The sequence below is a fragment of the Aspergillus nidulans genome, chromosome III (assembly GCF_000011425.1).
Source record: "Aspergillus nidulans FGSC A4 chromosome III".
In the NCBI taxonomy this organism is placed as follows: domain Eukaryota; kingdom Fungi; phylum Ascomycota; class Eurotiomycetes; order Eurotiales; family Aspergillaceae; genus Aspergillus; species Aspergillus nidulans.
Window position 1 is genome coordinate 2111464 of NC_066259.1, and position 18619 is coordinate 2130082.

At 50.1% G+C, this 18619-nt stretch overlaps 9 protein-coding genes across 9 annotated transcripts, besides 1 other annotated feature; 4 read left to right on the forward strand and 5 right to left on the reverse strand.

Moving 5' to 3' along the window:
- Positions 1–18619: part of a sequence feature (contig 1.76 1..153210(-1)) that runs on past both edges of the window.
- Positions 229–1116, forward strand: ANIA_04416 (SNAP receptor PEP12; the record flags this gene model as incomplete). The annotated part of the gene is made up of 2 exons (XM_656928.1): positions 229–525; positions 592–1116. The coding sequence occupies 2 exons, from the start codon at positions 229–231 to the stop codon at positions 1114–1116; spliced, it is 822 nt and encodes a 273-aa protein (XP_662020.1).
- Positions 1418–2284, reverse strand: ANIA_04415 (cytochrome c1 heme lyase CYT2; the record flags this gene model as incomplete). The annotated part of the gene is made up of 1 exon (XM_656927.1): positions 1418–2284. One exon carries the CDS (start codon positions 2282–2284, stop codon positions 1418–1420), a length of 867 nt encoding a protein of 288 aa, XP_662019.1.
- Positions 2575–3842, forward strand: mvd1 (diphosphomevalonate decarboxylase MVD1; the record flags this gene model as incomplete). The annotated part of the gene is made up of 2 exons (XM_656926.1): positions 2575–2645; positions 2699–3842. 2 exons carry the CDS (start codon positions 2575–2577, stop codon positions 3840–3842), a joined length of 1215 nt encoding a protein of 404 aa, XP_662018.1.
- On the reverse strand, positions 4125–8522 carry ANIA_10551 (Elongator subunit IKI3; the record flags this gene model as incomplete). The annotated part of the gene is made up of 9 exons (XM_050611740.1): positions 4125–5167; positions 5225–5504; positions 5556–5689; positions 5738–5982; positions 6031–6373; positions 6429–6582; positions 6625–7190; positions 7244–7363; positions 7391–8522. The coding sequence occupies 9 exons, from the start codon at positions 8520–8522 to the stop codon at positions 4125–4127; spliced, it is 4017 nt and encodes a 1338-aa protein (XP_050467733.1).
- On the reverse strand, positions 8838–9591 carry ANIA_10553 (cytochrome c oxidase VIIc family protein; the record flags this gene model as incomplete). Its single annotated transcript, XM_050611741.1, has 4 exons — positions 8838–8981; positions 9040–9072; positions 9139–9316; positions 9370–9591. 4 exons carry the CDS (start codon positions 9589–9591, stop codon positions 8956–8958), a joined length of 459 nt encoding a protein of 152 aa, XP_050467734.1. The 3' UTR covers positions 8838–8955.
- On the forward strand, positions 9659–13090 carry ANIA_04412 (ATP-dependent RNA helicase MTR4; the record flags this gene model as incomplete). The annotated part of the gene is made up of 5 exons (XM_656924.1): positions 9659–10478; positions 10530–11591; positions 11642–12234; positions 12285–12850; positions 12910–13090. 5 exons carry the CDS (start codon positions 9659–9661, stop codon positions 13088–13090), a joined length of 3222 nt encoding a protein of 1073 aa, XP_662016.1.
- ANIA_04411 (protein sts1) lies at positions 13658–14676 on the forward strand (the record flags this gene model as incomplete). Its single annotated transcript, XM_656923.1, has 2 exons — positions 13658–13733; positions 13805–14676. The coding sequence occupies 2 exons, from the start codon at positions 13658–13660 to the stop codon at positions 14674–14676; spliced, it is 948 nt and encodes a 315-aa protein (XP_662015.1).
- ANIA_04410 (uncharacterized protein) lies at positions 15510–16528 on the reverse strand (the record flags this gene model as incomplete). The annotated part of the gene is made up of 1 exon (XM_656922.2): positions 15510–16528. One exon carries the CDS (start codon positions 16526–16528, stop codon positions 15692–15694), a length of 837 nt encoding a protein of 278 aa, XP_662014.2. The 3' UTR covers positions 15510–15691.
- Positions 17028–18608, reverse strand: argB (ornithine carbamoyltransferase argB; the record flags this gene model as incomplete). Its single annotated transcript, XM_656921.2, has 1 exon — positions 17028–18608. One exon carries the CDS (start codon positions 18606–18608, stop codon positions 17415–17417), a length of 1194 nt encoding a protein of 397 aa, XP_662013.1. The 3' UTR covers positions 17028–17414.

Consider the following 18619-nt stretch of genomic DNA (forward strand, 5'->3'; position numbering starts at 1 on the left):
AGCTTTTTTGAAAGCCATCAAAACACACAAGCCACACCTCATTGATCAGGTGACCTTTCAACTAAGCCACGAATTTCGACATCACGTCATGTCATGTGAGCGTAGCCTGCATATCCGGGCACCAACAAGCATCTTCCAACGTCTGCACCTGCAGGCAGCTCTCCGTAGTATCTTCTTCGTTGACCTCTTGGTTTTCTTGCTCCCTATTGCTGCGTCTCTCGCTACAATATGTCTTTCAATCACTTGAGCTCTCTCGAGTCCCAGCCTACCACCTACCGTCGTTCGGATGATCCCCAGTACCATGATGATCCCGAATTCCAGCGGTTGACCGAGTCCCTATCGAACCAGCTATTCACACTCACTTCAAACATCACCCGCTTGTCGGATCAGATTGCCCTCCTTGGGACAAAGCGCGACACTGAACGGGTGCGAGAAAGAGTTCATAATCTCCTTGAACAAACCCGTACCGGATTCAGAGACGTTGGCGAGGGGATCAAGAAGGTTCAGAACTGGGAAGACGTCAATGTATGCTCCTAACAGCTGCCACAACTCCTCATTGCCTGGGCGCTCTATCTAATAAACTTCTATTAGCCCTCACAAAAATGGACACAGCAGAAATTGTCAACAGAGTTCAAGGCCACCTTGGAGGAATTCCAGACCATCCAGCGACGGGCCTTGGAGAAGCAACGCGCTTCTGCAGTCGCGGCACGCACCGCTGTGGAGGAGGCCGGGCATTCGACAGAGGATGACGCTCAGCAGCAGCAGCAGCAGCAGCTCCTCGAAGTAGAACAGCCACGCCTAGCGAATCAAGACGAAGTTGATTTCCAGGAAGCTCTAATCATCGAGCGTGAAGCGGAGATCCGCAACATTGAACAAAGTGTTGGTGAATTGAACGAGCTGTTCCGGGATGTCGCCCACATCGTTCATGAGCAGGGAGAGCAACTAGACACTATTAGCGGGAACGTCGAGAACGTTCATGCTAACACTCAAGGCGCGAATGTTGAGCTTCGCAGTGCTAGCCGGTACCAGAAGAACGCTCGGACTAAGGCTTGCTGTTTACTCATAATCCTTGCCGTCATTTTGGCTATTATTATCCTTGCGGCTGTTCTTGGATAGACACTTGATGATCCCCATGGTAACTTTCGTGGCACCCGATGATTCTTCTTTTCCTTTTTTCTTTGTGATATCCTCCGCTGTTGCTGCATGATGTTACCCTCCATTACTGTGAGCAGCATTATGATTATGACCCTGTCCGTTCTGGCGTTGGAGTGGATGTTCTATATGCATTTGTTATGCTGCCTTCATCGTGGTATTATACATGGTCCCAATGTTATACATATTATATAATTCAATGACCCAACCGATACCGAAACTCCTGCTTCCAAGGTCATACCGCGAGAAATTTGAACAGAGTTCCTTAAAGACCCGAGAATCGCCTGAATCTCATCATACAGCCTTCCCAAGAATTCAATTTCGGCCGCACGTCAAGGTAAAAGCTGAGCTTGCCTGGCCCGGCGTTTGCGGCCAGGCCACCCCGGCTGCTCCCTCCTGTTGACTTTCCTTGGTAAAAATCGATGACATATTCAATCCGCTGCCCGTCACATCGTTCCACAACCCAGTCGTGTCGATCAAAAGGTAACTGGTATCCCATCAAGCTGTTCATGCGCGCCCTAGGGCTCAAAAATTCCGGCTCGGAGCCTAGTCCGCGAAACGAGTACAGCTTCGGCCCGCCGCACTTTTTGCTTCCAGGGTCCGATAACGGCGCTTTCTGTTCCCATTCCAGGATTTGCTGCCATGCGCGCTCATTCACAGCGTTATGGATTGGGATTATCGATGCTACCGTAGTCGCTAATTCTGACGCCGAGCTGACTGAATTCGGGGTATTACCCTTACGCATTAGCGCCTCGAAGAATTGCCGTTCAGAAGGATAAATCCAGTTCCCCGTCGATTTGTCATGCCCCGTTTCAGTTTCTGCGTTAGAAGGCGTACCGTGCGATGCAGTCGGTGATGCATATGGGGAGGACGGTGCGGCGGGACACTCGGATGGGGGTGCATCTGAATCGGAGGCAACCGCTCTTGGTATACTGCTTACTTCGCGATCTGTGGAGAGCGGGCGGTGTTGCTTCATCGTTGTCGGCACCCCATCATTGGAAGCGACAGGATGAGGAGCCTCGCCGGGTTTATGTTGCTGCAGCCATGCCTCACGGGTTTTGTGATCAACGGGGCAGGTAGCCGCTGGGGTGGAGGGAGGGGGTGATACTGGAGTGCTTGCGCCGGCGCCCATTGAGACGTTAGCGTACTCTGATGTATGCGAAAAGAAGAGAAAAAGTGAGAACTGGAAGAAGAGAGAATGGCCGTTGTGGTGCTTGGTAATGCGAAAAAGAAAGCAAATGGCCGGACTAACGCAGCTCACCGCCCGTCGGCCGCTGGACTTACTCCGAGCGAATCTCCGTCCAGCTGTATATTTACTTTTTGTGTCACTTGTTCTCGATCCCCTTTTTTGGGATCTCCTGCTGCTGTATCTTCACTTCTCTTTGTTTATCTCCTCCCAGACTATTTGTATATTCTGACACAATGGCTGCTGTTTCTGAGAGCCCCGTCTACCGGGCCACCACTACTGCCCCTGTTAACATCGCCGTTATAAAGTATGTCTGAACCCCGCCATTGTACAACACATTGGCTTATACCAGTTGTCTAGGTACTGGGGAAAACGCGATGCCACTTTGAACTTGCCTACGAACTCATCGCTTTCTGTCACCTTGTCTCAGCGCTCTCTCCGTACCTTAACCACTGCCTCGTGCTCTGCCAGCTACCCCGCCGCCGATGAGCTGACGCTCAATGGCAAGCCGCAGGACATCCAGTCGTCCAAGCGTACCCTGGCTTGTCTCGCCAGCTTACGGGCTCACCGACAAGAGCTCGAGAGTGCAGACCCGTCTCTGCCTAAGCTCTCTACCCTCCCCCTAAGGATCGTTTCCGAGAACAACTTCCCCACCGCCGCTGGCCTCGCCTCCTCGGCTGCTGGTTTCGCAGCTTTGGTGCGCGCCGTAGCAGACCTCTACAAGCTGCCTCAGTCGCCAACAGAACTTAGTCGCATCGCTCGGCAGGGTTCTGGCTCGGCTTGTCGCTCTCTGATGGGAGGGTACGTCGCCTGGCGCGCCGGTGAGCTTGCGGACGGAAGCGACAGTCTGGCAGAAGAGGTTGCTCCCCAGGCTCACTGGCCCGAAATGCGTGCACTTATCCTGGTTGTGAGTGCGGAGAAGAAGGACGTTCCTAGCACGACGGGTATGCAAACTACCGTTGCGACATCAGAGCTTTTCGCAACGCGGGCGAACGCTGTCGTCCCTGCGCGTATGGCCGCTATAGAGACAGCTATTCAGAACCGCGATTTCCCCGCTTTTGCGGAAATCACCATGCGTGATTCCAATGGTTTCCATGCTACCTGCCTTGACTCATGGCCTCCCATCTTCTACATGAATGATGTCTCCCGGGCCGCCGTCAGGCTCGTACATGATATCAACAACGCCGTCGGTCGTACAGTGTGCGCGTATACTTTCGATGCTGGCCCTAACGCCGTCATCTACTACCTTGAGAAGGATTCCAACCTTGTTGCGGGAACTTTCAAGTCTATTCTTGGCACAGAACTTGAAGGATGGTCTGGCCCCTTCTATGATGCCGTGAAGGACGTCAGCTCGGGTGTATCTCTCGAACAGGTCGACTCCCGCGCCGTAGACGTGCTCAAGACTGGATTGAGCCGTGTGATCCTCACCGGTGTTGGTGAAGGTCCTATCAGTGTACAGGATCACCTCGTTGGGGAAAACGGTGAAATTCTCTCTGATCAATAGAGAATCAGGGGAGCAGCAGGGGCGAACAATTTATGATTTCGTCAATCGCATCAGACCTATTCAAAGTTACTTGTATTCAATTGCAAGCCGTGCATCGTTTGAGACGATACAAGGCATGATGTCCATTGTTTCGGTTATCTATGATTCGGATTCGGTCAACGTTCGATACATCAAACACATGCTACACATCCATATACATAATAAACAGCTAGCTATTCTAATTCCTTTCTAGTATACCTGAACAAACTTTTCCTAACCTACCTTAAGGGAATATAACCTAACCTAACTCAACAATGCTGACTTCTTCATCTCCTTGATTTTCGGCGGCTCCTGACCTTTCCCACCTCCCAGAGTAGACACAATACTCTCCCAAAACACTCTCTGCCCGCCTTGCGGCATTGGAACATCCACAGGCCCATTCACTGCCTCACCACCCTGCTCCCCATTTTCTCCCTCTTCTAGCTGTTGCTTCTGTTGAACAATGAAAACTTCCTCCTGACTTTCCTCACACAGCTTCAAAACATCTCTCGTAGCCTTCTCAATCGCCGCAGCACGCTCCCTCATCCCCCTGCGCAGCAGGGAATCAACCAGATTCTCCACTTCGGGAACAGTCGTGCCAACACGTTCAATCAGTCGTCGCACACTGTTAACCAGGTATTCTTCTTCGTAGACAGTTCCTTTCTTTCCACGGGCCCGCTTGCGCTCTTCCTTGCGCCGGTTGCGAGAACTCTGACGCGAGGATGTTGTTTTACCGGACGACGTCTTGCCCGTGTACCGAGTAAACATAGATTTGCCGGCTAAGGTCGAGGCATCCGTTGCTGCTAGAGAGACGTTATCGGGAATATCCACACCCGCAGCCCCATCAGTGGCAGTGGGGTCTCCGCCAAAGTATGCCAATGGATCCTGGATACGACGCACACGTAGCTCCGCGATTCGAGGAACCTGTGCCTGCAATTGGGAGCGGAAGTCCGCAAGCAGGTCTGTCATTGATCCCATGGCATCTGCGAGAGCGACGTCCACAATCTCCGGGATGAGGGACTGCACGCTGTGCAGGGTGAGAAGGCGAGTCGCTTCGGAATAGCGGGCGCCGCGGCAGAGGAGGCGAGCAGCGGTAGGGATATCATGAAGATGTTCAGCGTGAATTTGAGAAGCGGCGAGGTAGTCCTTGTTTTCCTCAACCAGGGTTGTGGCAAGGTCGGTGGCGTGGGTTGTTAGCTCATCTTGGGAAAGGGGAACGAGCATCGCGGTGTAGAGGGATTCGCGCCAGAGGTGTGCGAGTTGGTAGCATTTGTAGGCGTCTGTGTACATAGAGAGGGATTCATAGGCTTTTTGGTTTTTGTTAGCTCTGAGATTTTATATATTGGGGAGTTCTCTCGGCGTACCAATTCCTGCATCTTTATACTGGGATTCCTGGTACAGGTGGTCTGCGTAGAGGTGGGTTATGTCGCGAAGCTGTTCAGGCTCATATTTGTAAATATCAATGGCATCTTTGTATAGGACGTGCTTGACCACGTATTCGCGGAGCTCGTCGTGGGCATGCAACCCATGAAGATGGCCGAGTGCCTTCTGCCACCTTCCTAGGTAGTTGTCAATTTCGAAGAATCGACGCAGATCTGGGAGTTGCTGCAGCTTCCGGAGGAATGGAAGGTATTCGCGGGGATCCTATGCTTCGTTAGAATGCCTCCTTGTACTCTTCCTAACGGACTTTCGTACCCTCTGCGCTTGTTGGGCTACAAGCAAAGTAAGTTCAAGATCATAGAGACCTAGCGCAGTATCGTAGAGCCGGTTCGCATCCGTCAGGAAGCACATGTGTTCCACAGCGTCTTCTGCTTGTTCAGGACTCTCCTCTTATGTCTGGTTAGTAGAATCAAACAAGTAGGCATAGCAAGACAAACCTCTCAGACGCGCTACTAATTGGAGACCGGATTCGAGGTCTGGTGGTAGCTTGCAAACATGCGCCGTAATGAGGTTGTGCAGATTAGTATCTGAACGCTTCTCCAGGGCGGTTAGGAACCCATCACAAATTCGGTTAACCTTGCTGCCTTTCTTTCCTGTCATGGTAAAACCGGTTTCCGCTGCAACTTCCATGTCTAGTGCTTTCAACGTATCCTTGTAGAGCGTCTGCGAGACATCTTCTTCTCTGAAGTTGGGTTAGTAAGGCCATCATGAGCACTTAAGGATAACATACTTCAAGCGAGAAAGGAATTCGTCCACGAAATCCACCCTCTTGACTTGGTCGACGAATAGTGTAATGCTTTCCATGAACTGCTCGGGGGCGTAGTCATGAATAAGATTCATGTCTACCATTTGGCTGCGGCAGGTGAGGAAAGCAGAGCGGTAGTCCTTCTTATCAATGAAGGATCGAATTCCTGCTAGCACGAGGGCTCGTGGATAAATAGTCTCGATGTTGCCTCGAGGAGCTTGGAGAACAACTGCGAATGCGGAAGGCATTACAGTGACTAGGCGTGATCCACGTTCAATGCTTCTACAACGTTCATCCGTCTCGGGAGTGTCAGGAGGCGCCTCCATGTCTATAATAAGAGAGTTAGCTAGAAAGGGATGATACAAATGGTCGTTATCACTAACCTTCAGCCCGGCGGAGATGAACGAACTTGAGAAGATGTAGAGAGGTGGTGAATATAACATGGGACGAGGTAAGGAGGAAAGAAGTGCAATTCTTTGCAAGCAGCTTCTTGTTCGCATATAAGCCCCCTGTTCTTGATAAGGAAATCAAAACGAGCTAACTAGGTTAACAAACCACCCAAATAAATCGGCTAATGACGCCTACCTCATCATCAGATATTTGAGCACTCTTGGCCCAGTATGTGTCAGCGACAGGGCTTTGGGCCCAAGGTGTGACCTGTGATTCGTTGGATGATGGCATTGTGATGGTAGAGTAGGCAATTGACTGGCCTGGTCGAGGAACATGAGAGAACCACAGGGCTTCGTGCCCTAAGCTTGAAAACATGGTAAGCAGGTGCTCAGAGTCTGCTGCCTCGTAAACGACCTTGGTTTCACGGGTCTCCAACGTGGTCCGCTCGATGCAGGTATTGTTCGGTCCTCTGCTGCGGAGGATGTAGACTTCATTGTCATTGAGGAAGGTAATCTGACGAGGCCGACTGCCTATTTCACCGGATAAGGGATAGCTGGACTCCAGGATCGGAACAGGCACCGGTCTGGATTTGAGGGACCATAGATAAACAGAGAAGTGATCGTTCATTAGAACAGCAATCCTTGTCCCAGACTTGCTAAACGCTACATCAATAGCATTGGCATCAAGAGGAAGTTCATTGTGAGCCATAGGGGGCGGAACGCCGGATAGTTTCAGAGGCGTCAACTTCAGAGTTTCTGTGAGAGTTAACGAAATGAGACCTTACACAGGTAGTGTACCTAATACTGACTTCCATCAATAACAGCAACAGCTCCAACATCATTAGGAGGAGTGGTTGAACCGTGAAAAACTTTAAAAACAAACTCGCCGTCTAAGATTGACTCTGCAGAACCATTAGTCTGAATTAAATCTTATCCCACTAGAACACAGGACATACCAGAGGCTCCTGCAACGAAACGCAAAGCTTTTTCATGGTGCCATTTGTACGCAAAGGGGCCCTCAGAGCTTACTATCACAGGAATTTCCTGTTTCAGGTAGTAGTGGTAGTTGCCCGAGGTCCAAAACTGAATTCTGTCCTTGAACTGTACTGCAAGAACTGTTGAGTCCACATTCCAGCTCAGATGAATGTTTGATGCCCACGTAGATCGCTCCTCTTCGGTCAAACGAAGAGTGAACTGGCCATGTCGCAAGCCGTTTCTTTCAAAAAAGACCACATCAATCCGGTCATCGAGCCTCTGAATGCCGGCAATGAGATTTCCGTACGGTCTCCAACTGAGAGCCCCTTCTAGGCCATCAACTGGCTCACTCACGCTATCCAGAGTTCCCTCACGGGAGTAGACCCTGATTGCACGACGAATCCCTTCAACGATGCTATTCACCGCAACAAAGGCGCCGTCTCCGCGCCATGTAATAGTTGTCCTACCGTCATCATTACCGCTGAGCTTCCCCTCGTCCACCTTCTCCGGAACAGTTGGGTCTCGCATAGCCTTGGCTCTCTTTCCCTGAAATTGCGTCTCACGCTTTCCCCAGCCCACGGAGACATGCTGCGACGCCTTAAGGTCATCAGGAGTAAAAGTGATCTCGGCGACATTCTCAAACTCCCTAGTCATGTACAAAAATGTATGGGCTGAGGTAGTAAGAGCCAGCAGTTCCTCGTCAGGCGACCAGGCGGCAGCCGTAATGCCAACATCGACCGAGCCCACAATCTCGATCTTATCCTCTCCAGGGAGGGGCTCTTCACGGACAACGATAATGTCACCTCCTTCCAGGACAAGGCATGCCGTCAGAGTGTCCGCGAAGTAATGTAGCGAGAGAACGTGATCACAATCAAGATGTGGCAGCGGACATGGTGCATCCCAAGATGCGATAGTGTCAAAGACATCTGGGCTCACGGCATCCGAGAAATACACATCCGCGCGTTTTCTCCGGAGCTCGATGACAGGGTTTGTGGGCGTAGGGCCAAATGTGCAAATGACAGCATCGGAAGCTGTATCCCAAGCTGTTGCTGTTAGAGGAAGTCCATTTTGGAGCTGCACCTCTGCGAGGCGCACGTTTTTCAAATTGCGCATCTTCAGTGAATATGTGGTTACCCCACTGCCATCGACAAGGTTCTTCCCAAGAAAATGAAAATGACTCGGCGGGAAGGAAGAAAGAAAATCAATAAAACTTCCTCTCCATTAGAGCAGAACAGTATCCAGGTAGTAGATGTGTTCCGATAGTTTTGCTGTTGTAGCCTGAATATCAAAAAGAATTTGATTTTCGCGACAAAAAATCAACCAATGACTTCATCCATAAACTAATGCTATCCATCTACAGTCTCCGTGCGGCTACCAACCGTACAGCTCCCGATTATATCCCATTGCCATTATAGGGTACGGAGAAAATTCTGGGTTAAAGGCTCAAGGCCGAATGGATTCTCTAAATTTATACAGATTATACGAATTCCCCAAGACAGCTCGATCCCACCATTGCCGGATACCCCAGGGGCGCGCGGAGGCGGATTTAGCGGGTCTTGTAGGTTTGCCAGACTGGAGAAAGCTATTAGACGGCGTTGTAAGTTAATAACGAAGATGGTCGGAAACATACCAGCAATAGCGAAGGGAGCACCGAAACCGGTGACTATAGGCACGGAGTTAGCAACACCAACAATCAATCTACCCACTGCAGGTATTGAGGAATACTCACTCATGAAAGCCCAGTATCTGAAGAAGAAGTACTTGGTAAGAGGGTTGAAGGGGATGTTGGAGCGAGGACCCTCAGCGTAGTGGTAAGGGCTGGAAAGCTGGCTGCGGGTGGTGGAAAAGCCACGGCGGGCAACGAAGGAGGTAGCCATGCGGGCCCGGAGAGCGGTAGCAGCGTTCATCTTCGACAAGTTCAGTACAATTGGTCCCCAAGTCCAATGCAGTACAGGTTTACCTTGAATAGAACAGAAGCGCGATGAGATGACTGAGGCGGAGATACTGATCGTGCCATGCGGGAAATGTAGGATGAAGATGGAGCCAAATTAGTCACGTGATAACCAGCTATTACAAGAGGATAGTTTCTCCGATCAGTTTCTCCGGCGGTCGTTCGATTGCGGCACCTTCCCCGAACGGGACATGAAATTTCTTGGTCGCTCCAGTCGGTGGGAAGAAACATAGCAGAAACCCGACCACCGCGGCTGCTCGAGTTATTTGCGCCCTGTGGTTCTAGATCCTGCTCAACAATGGATGAGCTTTTCGATGTCTTCGAGGATAAGCCCCAAGCGGCCCAGCTCTCTGAACCCAGACGACCGAAGAAAGAGAAGAGCAAGAAGCGCCAGATAAACGGCGATGTGAAGGAAAACGGGGAAAATGCAAAACCCAAGGAGAATATCGCTCCCGATGTCGCGGAACAAGAAAACAAGGAAGAGAAGTCTTCAGGCTCGGATAACAACAATCAGCCAGAGACAAAGCGATTGCGATTAGAAGAAGAGCCGGAACCCGTTGTCGCAGACTTGTTCGAAACTGCGCAAGAGCGCGAGATTGCAGGATCTGCAGGGCTTCAAGCTGAGAAAGAAGCAGGCCCAGTGGTCTTGTCCCACCAGGTCCGGCATCAAGTCGCCATTCCGCCGAAGTATCCTTACGTTCCAATCTCTCAACACAAACCTCCGGAGAACCCCGCGAGAGTATGGCCGTTTACGCTCGATCCATTCCAGCAGGTTGCTGTCTCGTCGATTCAGAGAGGAGAAAGTGTGCTGGTATCGGCTCATACCAGTGCGGGAAAGACGGTGGTCGCGGAATATGCTATTGCTCAGAGTTTGAAGAACAATCAGAGGGTCATCTATACAAGTCCTATCAAAGCCCTGAGTAATCAGAAATACCGGGAGTTTGCAGCGGAATTTGGCGACGTTGGTCTAATGACGGGTGATGTGACAATCAACCCTACTGCTACTTGCTTGGTTATGACGACCGAGATTCTGCGGTCTATGTTGTATCGCGGCTCCGAGATCATGCGCGAAGTCGCCTGGGTTGTCTTCGACGAGATTCATTACATGCGAGATGCTAGTAAGTGTGTCAAAAGGTCGCAAGAGTACAGTCACTAAATACGGGACATAGCGCGAGGTGTTGTTTGGGAAGAGACCATTATTCTACTTCCAGATAAGGTTCGATACGTATTTCTGTCCGCAACAATTCCCAATGCGATGCAGTTCGCCGAGTGGATCACAAAAATGCACAACCAACCCTGTCACGTTGTATATACTGACTTCCGGCCTACGCCGCTGCAACATTATTTCTTCCCCGCTGGCTCCGAAGGAATGCATCTAATCGTCGACGAGAAGGGTGTTTTCCGAGAGGAGAACTTCCAGAAGGCAATGAGCTCCATCGCAGACAAGAAAGGTGATGATCCAGCGGATGCGCTTGCCAAACGGAAAGGCAAAGGCAAAGACAAAAAACTCAACAAAGGCGGAACTCAGGAGAAAGATGATATATATAAAATTGTCAAGATGATTATGTTGAAGAGTCTGAATCCTGTTATCGTCTTCAGTTTCAGCAAGCGCGAGTGTGAATTCTACGCTCTGAAGATGAAGAGCCTGGCCTTCAATGACGACTCGGAAAAGGAGATGGTATCAAAGGTCTTCAACAGTGCAATTGAAATGCTATCTGAAGAAGATCGCAATCTACCTCAGATTCAAAACATCCTGCCCCTTCTACGGAGAGGTATTGGTGTCCATCACTCCGGACTGCTTCCCATCCTCAAGGAGACCATCGAAATTCTGTTCCAAGAAGGGCTTATCAAGGTCCTGTTCGCCACTGAAACATTCTCTATCGGTCTTAACATGCCAGCAAAGACCGTCGTCTTTACCAGCGTTCGAAAGTTCGACGGCTTCAGCCAGCGCTGGGTCACTCCATCTGAGTTTGTGCAGATGTCTGGCCGTGCCGGACGTAGAGGTCTCGACGACCGTGGTATTGTTATCATGATGATAGGGGAAGAAATGGATCCTGCCGTGGCCAAGGAAATTGTGCGTGGAGAACAGGACCGTCTAAATTCCGCTTTCCATCTGGGCTACAACATGATTCTGAATCTCATGCGTGTAGAGGGTATATCGCCTGAGTTCATGCTTGAAAGGTGTTTCTATCAATTCCAGAACACTGCAGGCCTGGCGGGCCTTGAAAAGGGTAATCAATACTCTTACCCGGTGTTTGAATATACTACTGACAATTGGCAGAACTTGCTGAACTGGAAGAAAAAAGAGCCAACATGACCATTTCGGATGAAGGAACCATCCGCGAATACTACGATATTCGGACGCAGATTGACCAATTCAACGATGATGTACGGGCGGTCATCAGCCATCCTGAGTACTCTGTGCCCTTCCTTACGCCTGGGCGCCTGTTGCACATCAAATACAAAGACTTCGACTTTGGATGGGGGGTAGTTGTTAACATCAAGAAACGCAAACCCCAGAAGAACTCAGAGGAGCTGACCGGTCATGCCAGTTACATTGTTGATGTTCTTTTGAGGGTTGCTGATGGGTCATCTTCTGGTACAAAGACTTTCGAAGACCTGCCACAGGGTGTCCGTCCACCGAAAGAGGGCGAGAAATCGCAAATGGAAGTTGTTCCACTCCTTCTTAATTGCATCCAAGCTATCTCCCACGTGCGGATGATTGTGCCCAAGGATTTGCAATCCAAGGATTCGCGGACGGATATGGGAAAGAAGGTAGAGCAAATCAAGAAGCGATTCCCTGATGGTATTGCAGTCCTCGACCCCATTGAAGACATGGGCATCAAGGATGACGAATTCAAAAAGACTTTGAGGGTAAGTGGCGTGTTCCATGGTATGTACAGCAGGATGCTAAATGTAATAAGAAAATTGAAGTTCTCGAGTCGCGCTTGGTTACGAACCCTTTGCACAATTCGCCGCGCCTAGAGGAGCTTTATGAACAATACGCAGAGAAATTGGATTTAGGGAATAAGATCAAAGCGACCAAGAAGAAGATATCTGAGGGCATGGCGATCCAACAGTTGGACGAACTGAAATGCCGAAAACGCGTCCTCCGTCGCTTCGGTTTCATCAATGAGGCCGAAGTTGTGCAGTTGAAGGCACGCGTGGCGTGTGAAATTAGCACTGGGGACGAGTTAATGCTCAGCGAGCTCCTCTTCAACGGTTTCTTCAATAAACTGACTCCAGAACAAGCAGCGGCCGTTCTGAGTGTCTTCGTATTCGAAGAAAAGACAAAAGAAACACCGCCGCTGTCAAAAGAAGAGCTCGCAAAGCCGCTTAAAGAGATACAAGCACAAGCACGGATTATTGCTAAAGTCGCGCAAGAGTCGAAGCTGGCTGTCAGCGAGGAAGACTACGTCCAAAGTTTCCATTGGGAACTAATGGAGGTGATCTACGAATGGGCCAACGGGAAGTCATTTGCTGATATTTGGTAAGTCTCTGTCTTAATTACTCCTTGATAATGAACTGGGATTAACGATCTCCTTCCAGTGGTATGACAGATGTCTATGAAGGCAGCTTGATCCGTGTCTTCCGTCGCTTGGAAGAATGTCTACGGCAAATGGCTCAGGCAGCGAAGGTTATGGGAAGCGAAGAGCTTGAAAGCAAATTTGAGACCGCATTGACAAAGGTTCGCAGGGACATTGTCGCTGCGCAGTCTTTGTATCTGTAGATGGGTCTCTATGTCTTGTCTTGGGTGTCTTGGTAGTTGCATTTCCCTGGCGTCGGGCTAAGAAGGTTTCAAGCTGTTCATTTATAGTGTATGTAGTATCGTGATATCCCCAGATCTAAACGCTAAGAGGGAGGTGGCAAGATATGTACAAAAATGAAAAATTCCTTTGATCCATTCATACAGCGTAATTTGAGGGATTTGTAGTCGGTTTAGTATAAAGACAACCTGGAAAGCTGCATTCTGGGTCTACGTTGCCTCCCGCAACCCGTGCGTGACTACTGACGCTCGACTCTTCTCACCCACCGCTTCTCTTTCCTCACTCTTCTTTCCCCACCAATTCGCTCTCTCAGTCCTCTCAGTCCTCTCAATCCTCTCCTTCTCCTTCGACCTACTGCATCCTTTTTCCTGTCCTTCCCTTGCTTGCGTCTTCCTCCTCCTTGCCATCTCCCTTTTTTCCGCAGTCCTCGTGCAGATATTTGACTCTTTGCTCCTCCGCTTGCTTCTCATCACCCGGCTATTAAGGTCCGACGTCCATCAACCCTTCCTTGCCATCTGTTTGCGGTCATCATGAACAGTTTGGTGGCTACACCACCCGTGCCCCCTCACATTTATGAGTATTCTCGTCTCTCCCCGTCTCGACCAAGTAGGTTCTCTTTTCTGTTATTGGGACCTTTTGGGGTTTAATTTTAGCTCATATCTAACGCAACATTCTAGTGTCTACCCCTAGTCACACTCCTACCACCAACCGCAAACGGAAAGCCGAAGACGAACATAATGACTTCGATAGTCGGATGTCAGCCTCTCCTACGAATTCCCCAGCTTTTACTCCAAGAACCTTGCCATCATCCTCTCGACAAATAAAGCGTGCTCGACCCAATATGGGTGGAAGGCCTCTCTCGCTCCCTCGTCTGCTTGAAACTTTAGATACCGATGCTCTCCGCGGTGTTCTCCGCTCGATATGCGATCGTCACCCTAATTTGGCCGACGAAGTGGTCCAAACTGCTCCTCGTCCAAGCGTTGCTTCTGCCCTTCAGGTTCTTCGAAACTATCAATCAGCCCTACAATCCTCATTCCCTCTGGGGGGCAACCCCGAATCTGACTACGCCTACAACCGAGTCCGCCAACCTTTGGGGAATCTTCTCGAAGCTCTGAGCGACTTCACTCCCCATTTCTTACCGCCTAACGAAACCCAACCTTCGATATCTTTGAGTTACCTGGATGACGTTACAGAAATCATCCATCAGTTGCCACGTTGGAGCTCACCTCAAAACAATATAGAGCGGGATTCTGCATATGATGAAATTTGCAAGGCTTGGATTCTGGTTATTCGAGAGGCCGCCAAACGTGGCGGTGGAATTCAGTTGCAGTATGGAGGCTGGGACCAGAAATTGGCTAAGCATAATCAAAATTCCGGTGGCAGACTGCAGGCAGCCGTCAATGATTTGGCATCCAGTCTAGGATGGATGCACGGACCGGAATCCCAAGGTTTCGGGAGTCCAGGGGGCAACGACCTTGGGTCTATCCGGGAGCAGCTTCTGTCGGGCACATATGGCCTTGGAACTCCCGTCAAAGTAGGACCATGGTGAAACTTGAAACAGTACCGGGTATTACTTTCACCTCCTTATCAATACCGATGGTATCCTCGCCTATCAGCTCCTCCATCATATCCTCGACCGTGAATGGCCACCTACGATACGATCACGATACAAACTGCATGAACTAGAGTTTTAAGGGTTCATCTCGGCGTTAACCACAATGTGCTACCAGAGTTTCTGTTACCATTTTCGCATTTCATTTCCCCCTTTCTATCATTGTGCCATCATTCTGGGTCCCATCCTTTTTTCTTTACTGTTATCTAGATGGCCGAATCGCGTATAGGCCCACTCGAACTTATGCATATTACATGGCCAGCAAATATGTTCATAGTCACTCTTTTCCCTTTAGTTGTTTTGTCCGTTTCTATTGATGCCCCTTCTTGTATACCCCCCAATCATCTTCAACGAAGATTCATACCTTTCCGCTGCCAAGTCAATTCATCAGCCAGGAGAGTGAGACCCACTTGGTGGGCCATGTTTCCCGTGCAATTTCCGGGTTGCATTGTTTCGGAATCAGAAATAATATAGAGCAGTGCGCTTTATGTCATGATTCACCAGGCAGTTCTCGGTAAATCTTCAAATTCTAGCAAACATAACTCAAAATAATGAAAAGTCTCCGAAGTGCATCAATTACCCTATTTTTAGAGAAATCCATGAACTCGGAAAAGAGTAAACATGCTACCCTAATATATAAAGGATATATAAAGGATATATAAAGGATATATGGGGGTCAAATTTGCGGCGTTATTTCGCGCGTTATATATATACGTAAAGAAAATATGTCCGTCAATACCCCCTTCAACTTCCTCTTCGGCACCGCGGTACAAAGCTGCGGGTATTTGGGTAGATCAGAATACAACCATTGAACACCAGATGAAGAATCGCAAGATTCAAAAGCACTGAAAGATCATGTGCTTGCCACCTAATTCGGGGAGAAAAGGCATTGTTGAATATGTCTTCATAGCCGTAATGGACTTCACAAACATAAATATCCTTCCCTTGCACCTTAAGTAGATATCAATGCCCGTTTTAAAGTGCGGATGAACCAGCCTGCATCTTCCCAGCCACCGTGATCCCCAGCTCTTTCTAAATGGGGGATATCGGAGTTAGTATCTGAGACTTGGCTTCTTGTCTCATCATCATCATCCTTGTCAGATAACTCGCGGGGCTCGTGGTTATTTTCGTGGCCTGCATGTAGTTCTGCTGCTTGTGGCTCTGTTACTGCATCGGTGCTAGTAGAGAGCGGCCAGTCGTCGACGCCGAACAGCGTCCATTCTACCAAGCGGTCAATCCAGTTTCCTAAGCCGAATCCACGCTCGCGAGTCAGGCGTTGGAGCTCACGCTCGTCCATATCCTCTTCGCGCTCTTCTGAGTCCCAGGAGTCATATGACGTCGCGGAGTCGTAGTCGCCATCGACATGCTGCTGAATTGTGTCTCGCATCTCAGCACGGACGTGTTCATCAATGAAGTCTGGAAGAAGAGATGTGGTGGACCGCGCATCTTCGCTCGGGACATGAGAAGGCGTTCGAGGCGCTGAGGCGATGTGAATACTACTTCGCTTCGAAGTAGGTGAAGGCGTCGACATCTCAAGCCCCGTCATGGAGAGGTCAGGCCTGCTGTTCCGTCGACTGGCTGCGCGTGATCGCGAGTGCGCAGCTGCAGGTGTGGAACGGCCGGACTTCGACCGCCGAGAGATGCCCGTCCGCAGGGCGTGGGAGATAGCATCGACTTCATACATTCCCGCCTCAGATACTAGACTGGTCGAGCTCTCACGCTTCGCTAGCCAGCTCTGGCCCTTCTCCTCACGAGCGGTCGATGCCAGTGCAGCACCCGCGCGAAGCATCCACTCGGGATCTCTCACTTCGGATAATTGGTGACGATGCGCAGTGAAGTGTCTCGTTCTCCTGCTAGCGTCAAAGCTGGTGCTGACATTTCCGCTAGCGCTGTCTCTAGACTGATGATGCAGTGGTTCGTTCACATTCTGCTCTTGAAGATTGGAGTCGCTAAAATGAATAGGAGTTGAGCTCTTGCTTCGGGTGTGGTGGCGGGCGCGTGAGCCACTCCGGGAAGGCGCACGAGAGAGGACGCCGGGTGTCCCTGGGACCGAATAGCTAGACAAGTAGGAAGTTCTAGTGGGGTTGTCAATAGCCTCATTTCGCGGGGTGAAATAATCCTGTGGGTCTTTGTCCGACTCATTGTCGTCGTCGTCAATGGGGTAATGGGGAGTTAAAGGCGCGAGTGAGATGCGGTTTAAGGATGGATAAGAGCGGCGGGGCCGAGCTTGTGATGCCGAGGACTGTTCAGCTTTGTTAGCGAATCAGCAGGATTGTGGATGTAGTAAAGTCGACCTACAGCCATTGCGAAACCTCAGAAGAATGTGCTGGATAGAGGTCAAGAGTATGGAATGAGGAGAGTCGAGGGTTGGGGTGTGTTAGGCCTGGATCTACCTTGGCTAGGACGACTCCGCATTCGTGACATGTGAAAGTCACCGGGTGCGATTTGCCCCATTTCCAATACTCTGAGTAATATAAGGAAGCGAGAGAACATGTCAATTAGTTATTTGATATATGCTAGAAAGAATTGGTCAGGATAATTGGGAAAATGCTTCTACTAACAGGCTTTTACGTGATCGGAGTAAATATATTTAGGGACGGAATGATCTCATACCCGTCAACTCATCAGTTTGATAACGCCAGCCTCTATATATTTAAATGGAAGCCTGGTTATATTTATTCAATTTTTCCCTTATTGACAACGAAACCCTCCAAGGCGGAAATCGCAGCCCATAACCGGTTCTCAGCCTCAGGGAAGACAAGTGACCGGTTGCTGTAGAAAACCTCGTCGCTGACCTCCTCAGGGTGTCGCGGGAGACAGTGCATGAACTTCCAGCCCTCCTTAGCTCCTCCTCGCTTGGCGAGTTCAGCAGTGATTTGGAAACCATCAAACTCCTTCAGCCTCTGAGCCTTCTCTTCCTCTTGGCCCATAGAGACCCAGGTGTCTGTGACCAGAATATCGGCGTCCTTGACCGCTTCTTCGGGAATATTGGTTTGCAGAAGCTTTCCTGGTTTCGAGACACCCTCTCCAGCAGACTTGATGAGCTCCAGCATGTGAGGAGGGATTTCGTACCCCTTGGGAGTAGCGACAGCAATGTCGACACCCATTTTTGTAGCAGCAATGGCCATATCGAACAGGACGTTGTTGGCGTCACCCACCCAAGCGATCTTCAATCCTTCCAACCCTAGACTTGAAAGGTGGTGCGCCTTGGGGGTGAATGCTTCATAGATGGTCTGGAAATCGGCCACGGCTTGGAGAGGGTGGAAAGAGTCACACAAAGCATTGATGACTGGAACCGAAGAGTGCTTCGCCAGATCTGCGACCTCTGCATGTTTACCGACACGGGCTACAATGCAGGATACCATGGACGAAATGACAACGGAGGTGTCGTATAGGGACTCGTTGACACCTAGTTGGATATCATCCTTGCCCAAGAACATCGGATGACCTCCCATCTGCACAACGGCCCCTTCTGTAGATACCCTTGTCCTCGTGCTTCGTTTGCTGAAGATCATGGCCACAGTTTTCCCAAGGAGTGATCCCTGCAAGTTTTGGGGCATTGACCCCGACTTGATAGCCCGTTTGTGTGAGGAGGCATTGCGAACAAGGGTTGCGAACTCGGAGGGCGAGAGGTCCGCAATGGAGAGGAAGTGGCGGGGAGCAAAGGGTGAGGCGGGAGGCATGGTTTGCGAGGAGTAGGATCGCACGGTGTGTCGCAAGCTCTGGCTCTTGAGTACGGAGCGAAGGGATGCCATTGGAAGTGCAAGAATATAGATGTTAAAGAACTTAAAAGACTTGGGGCGGAAAGAAATTGTGGACAGAACGAGGGCATCCACAAATAACTGAGAAATGATTCGTGAATGACTCATAAGTCCGCCAG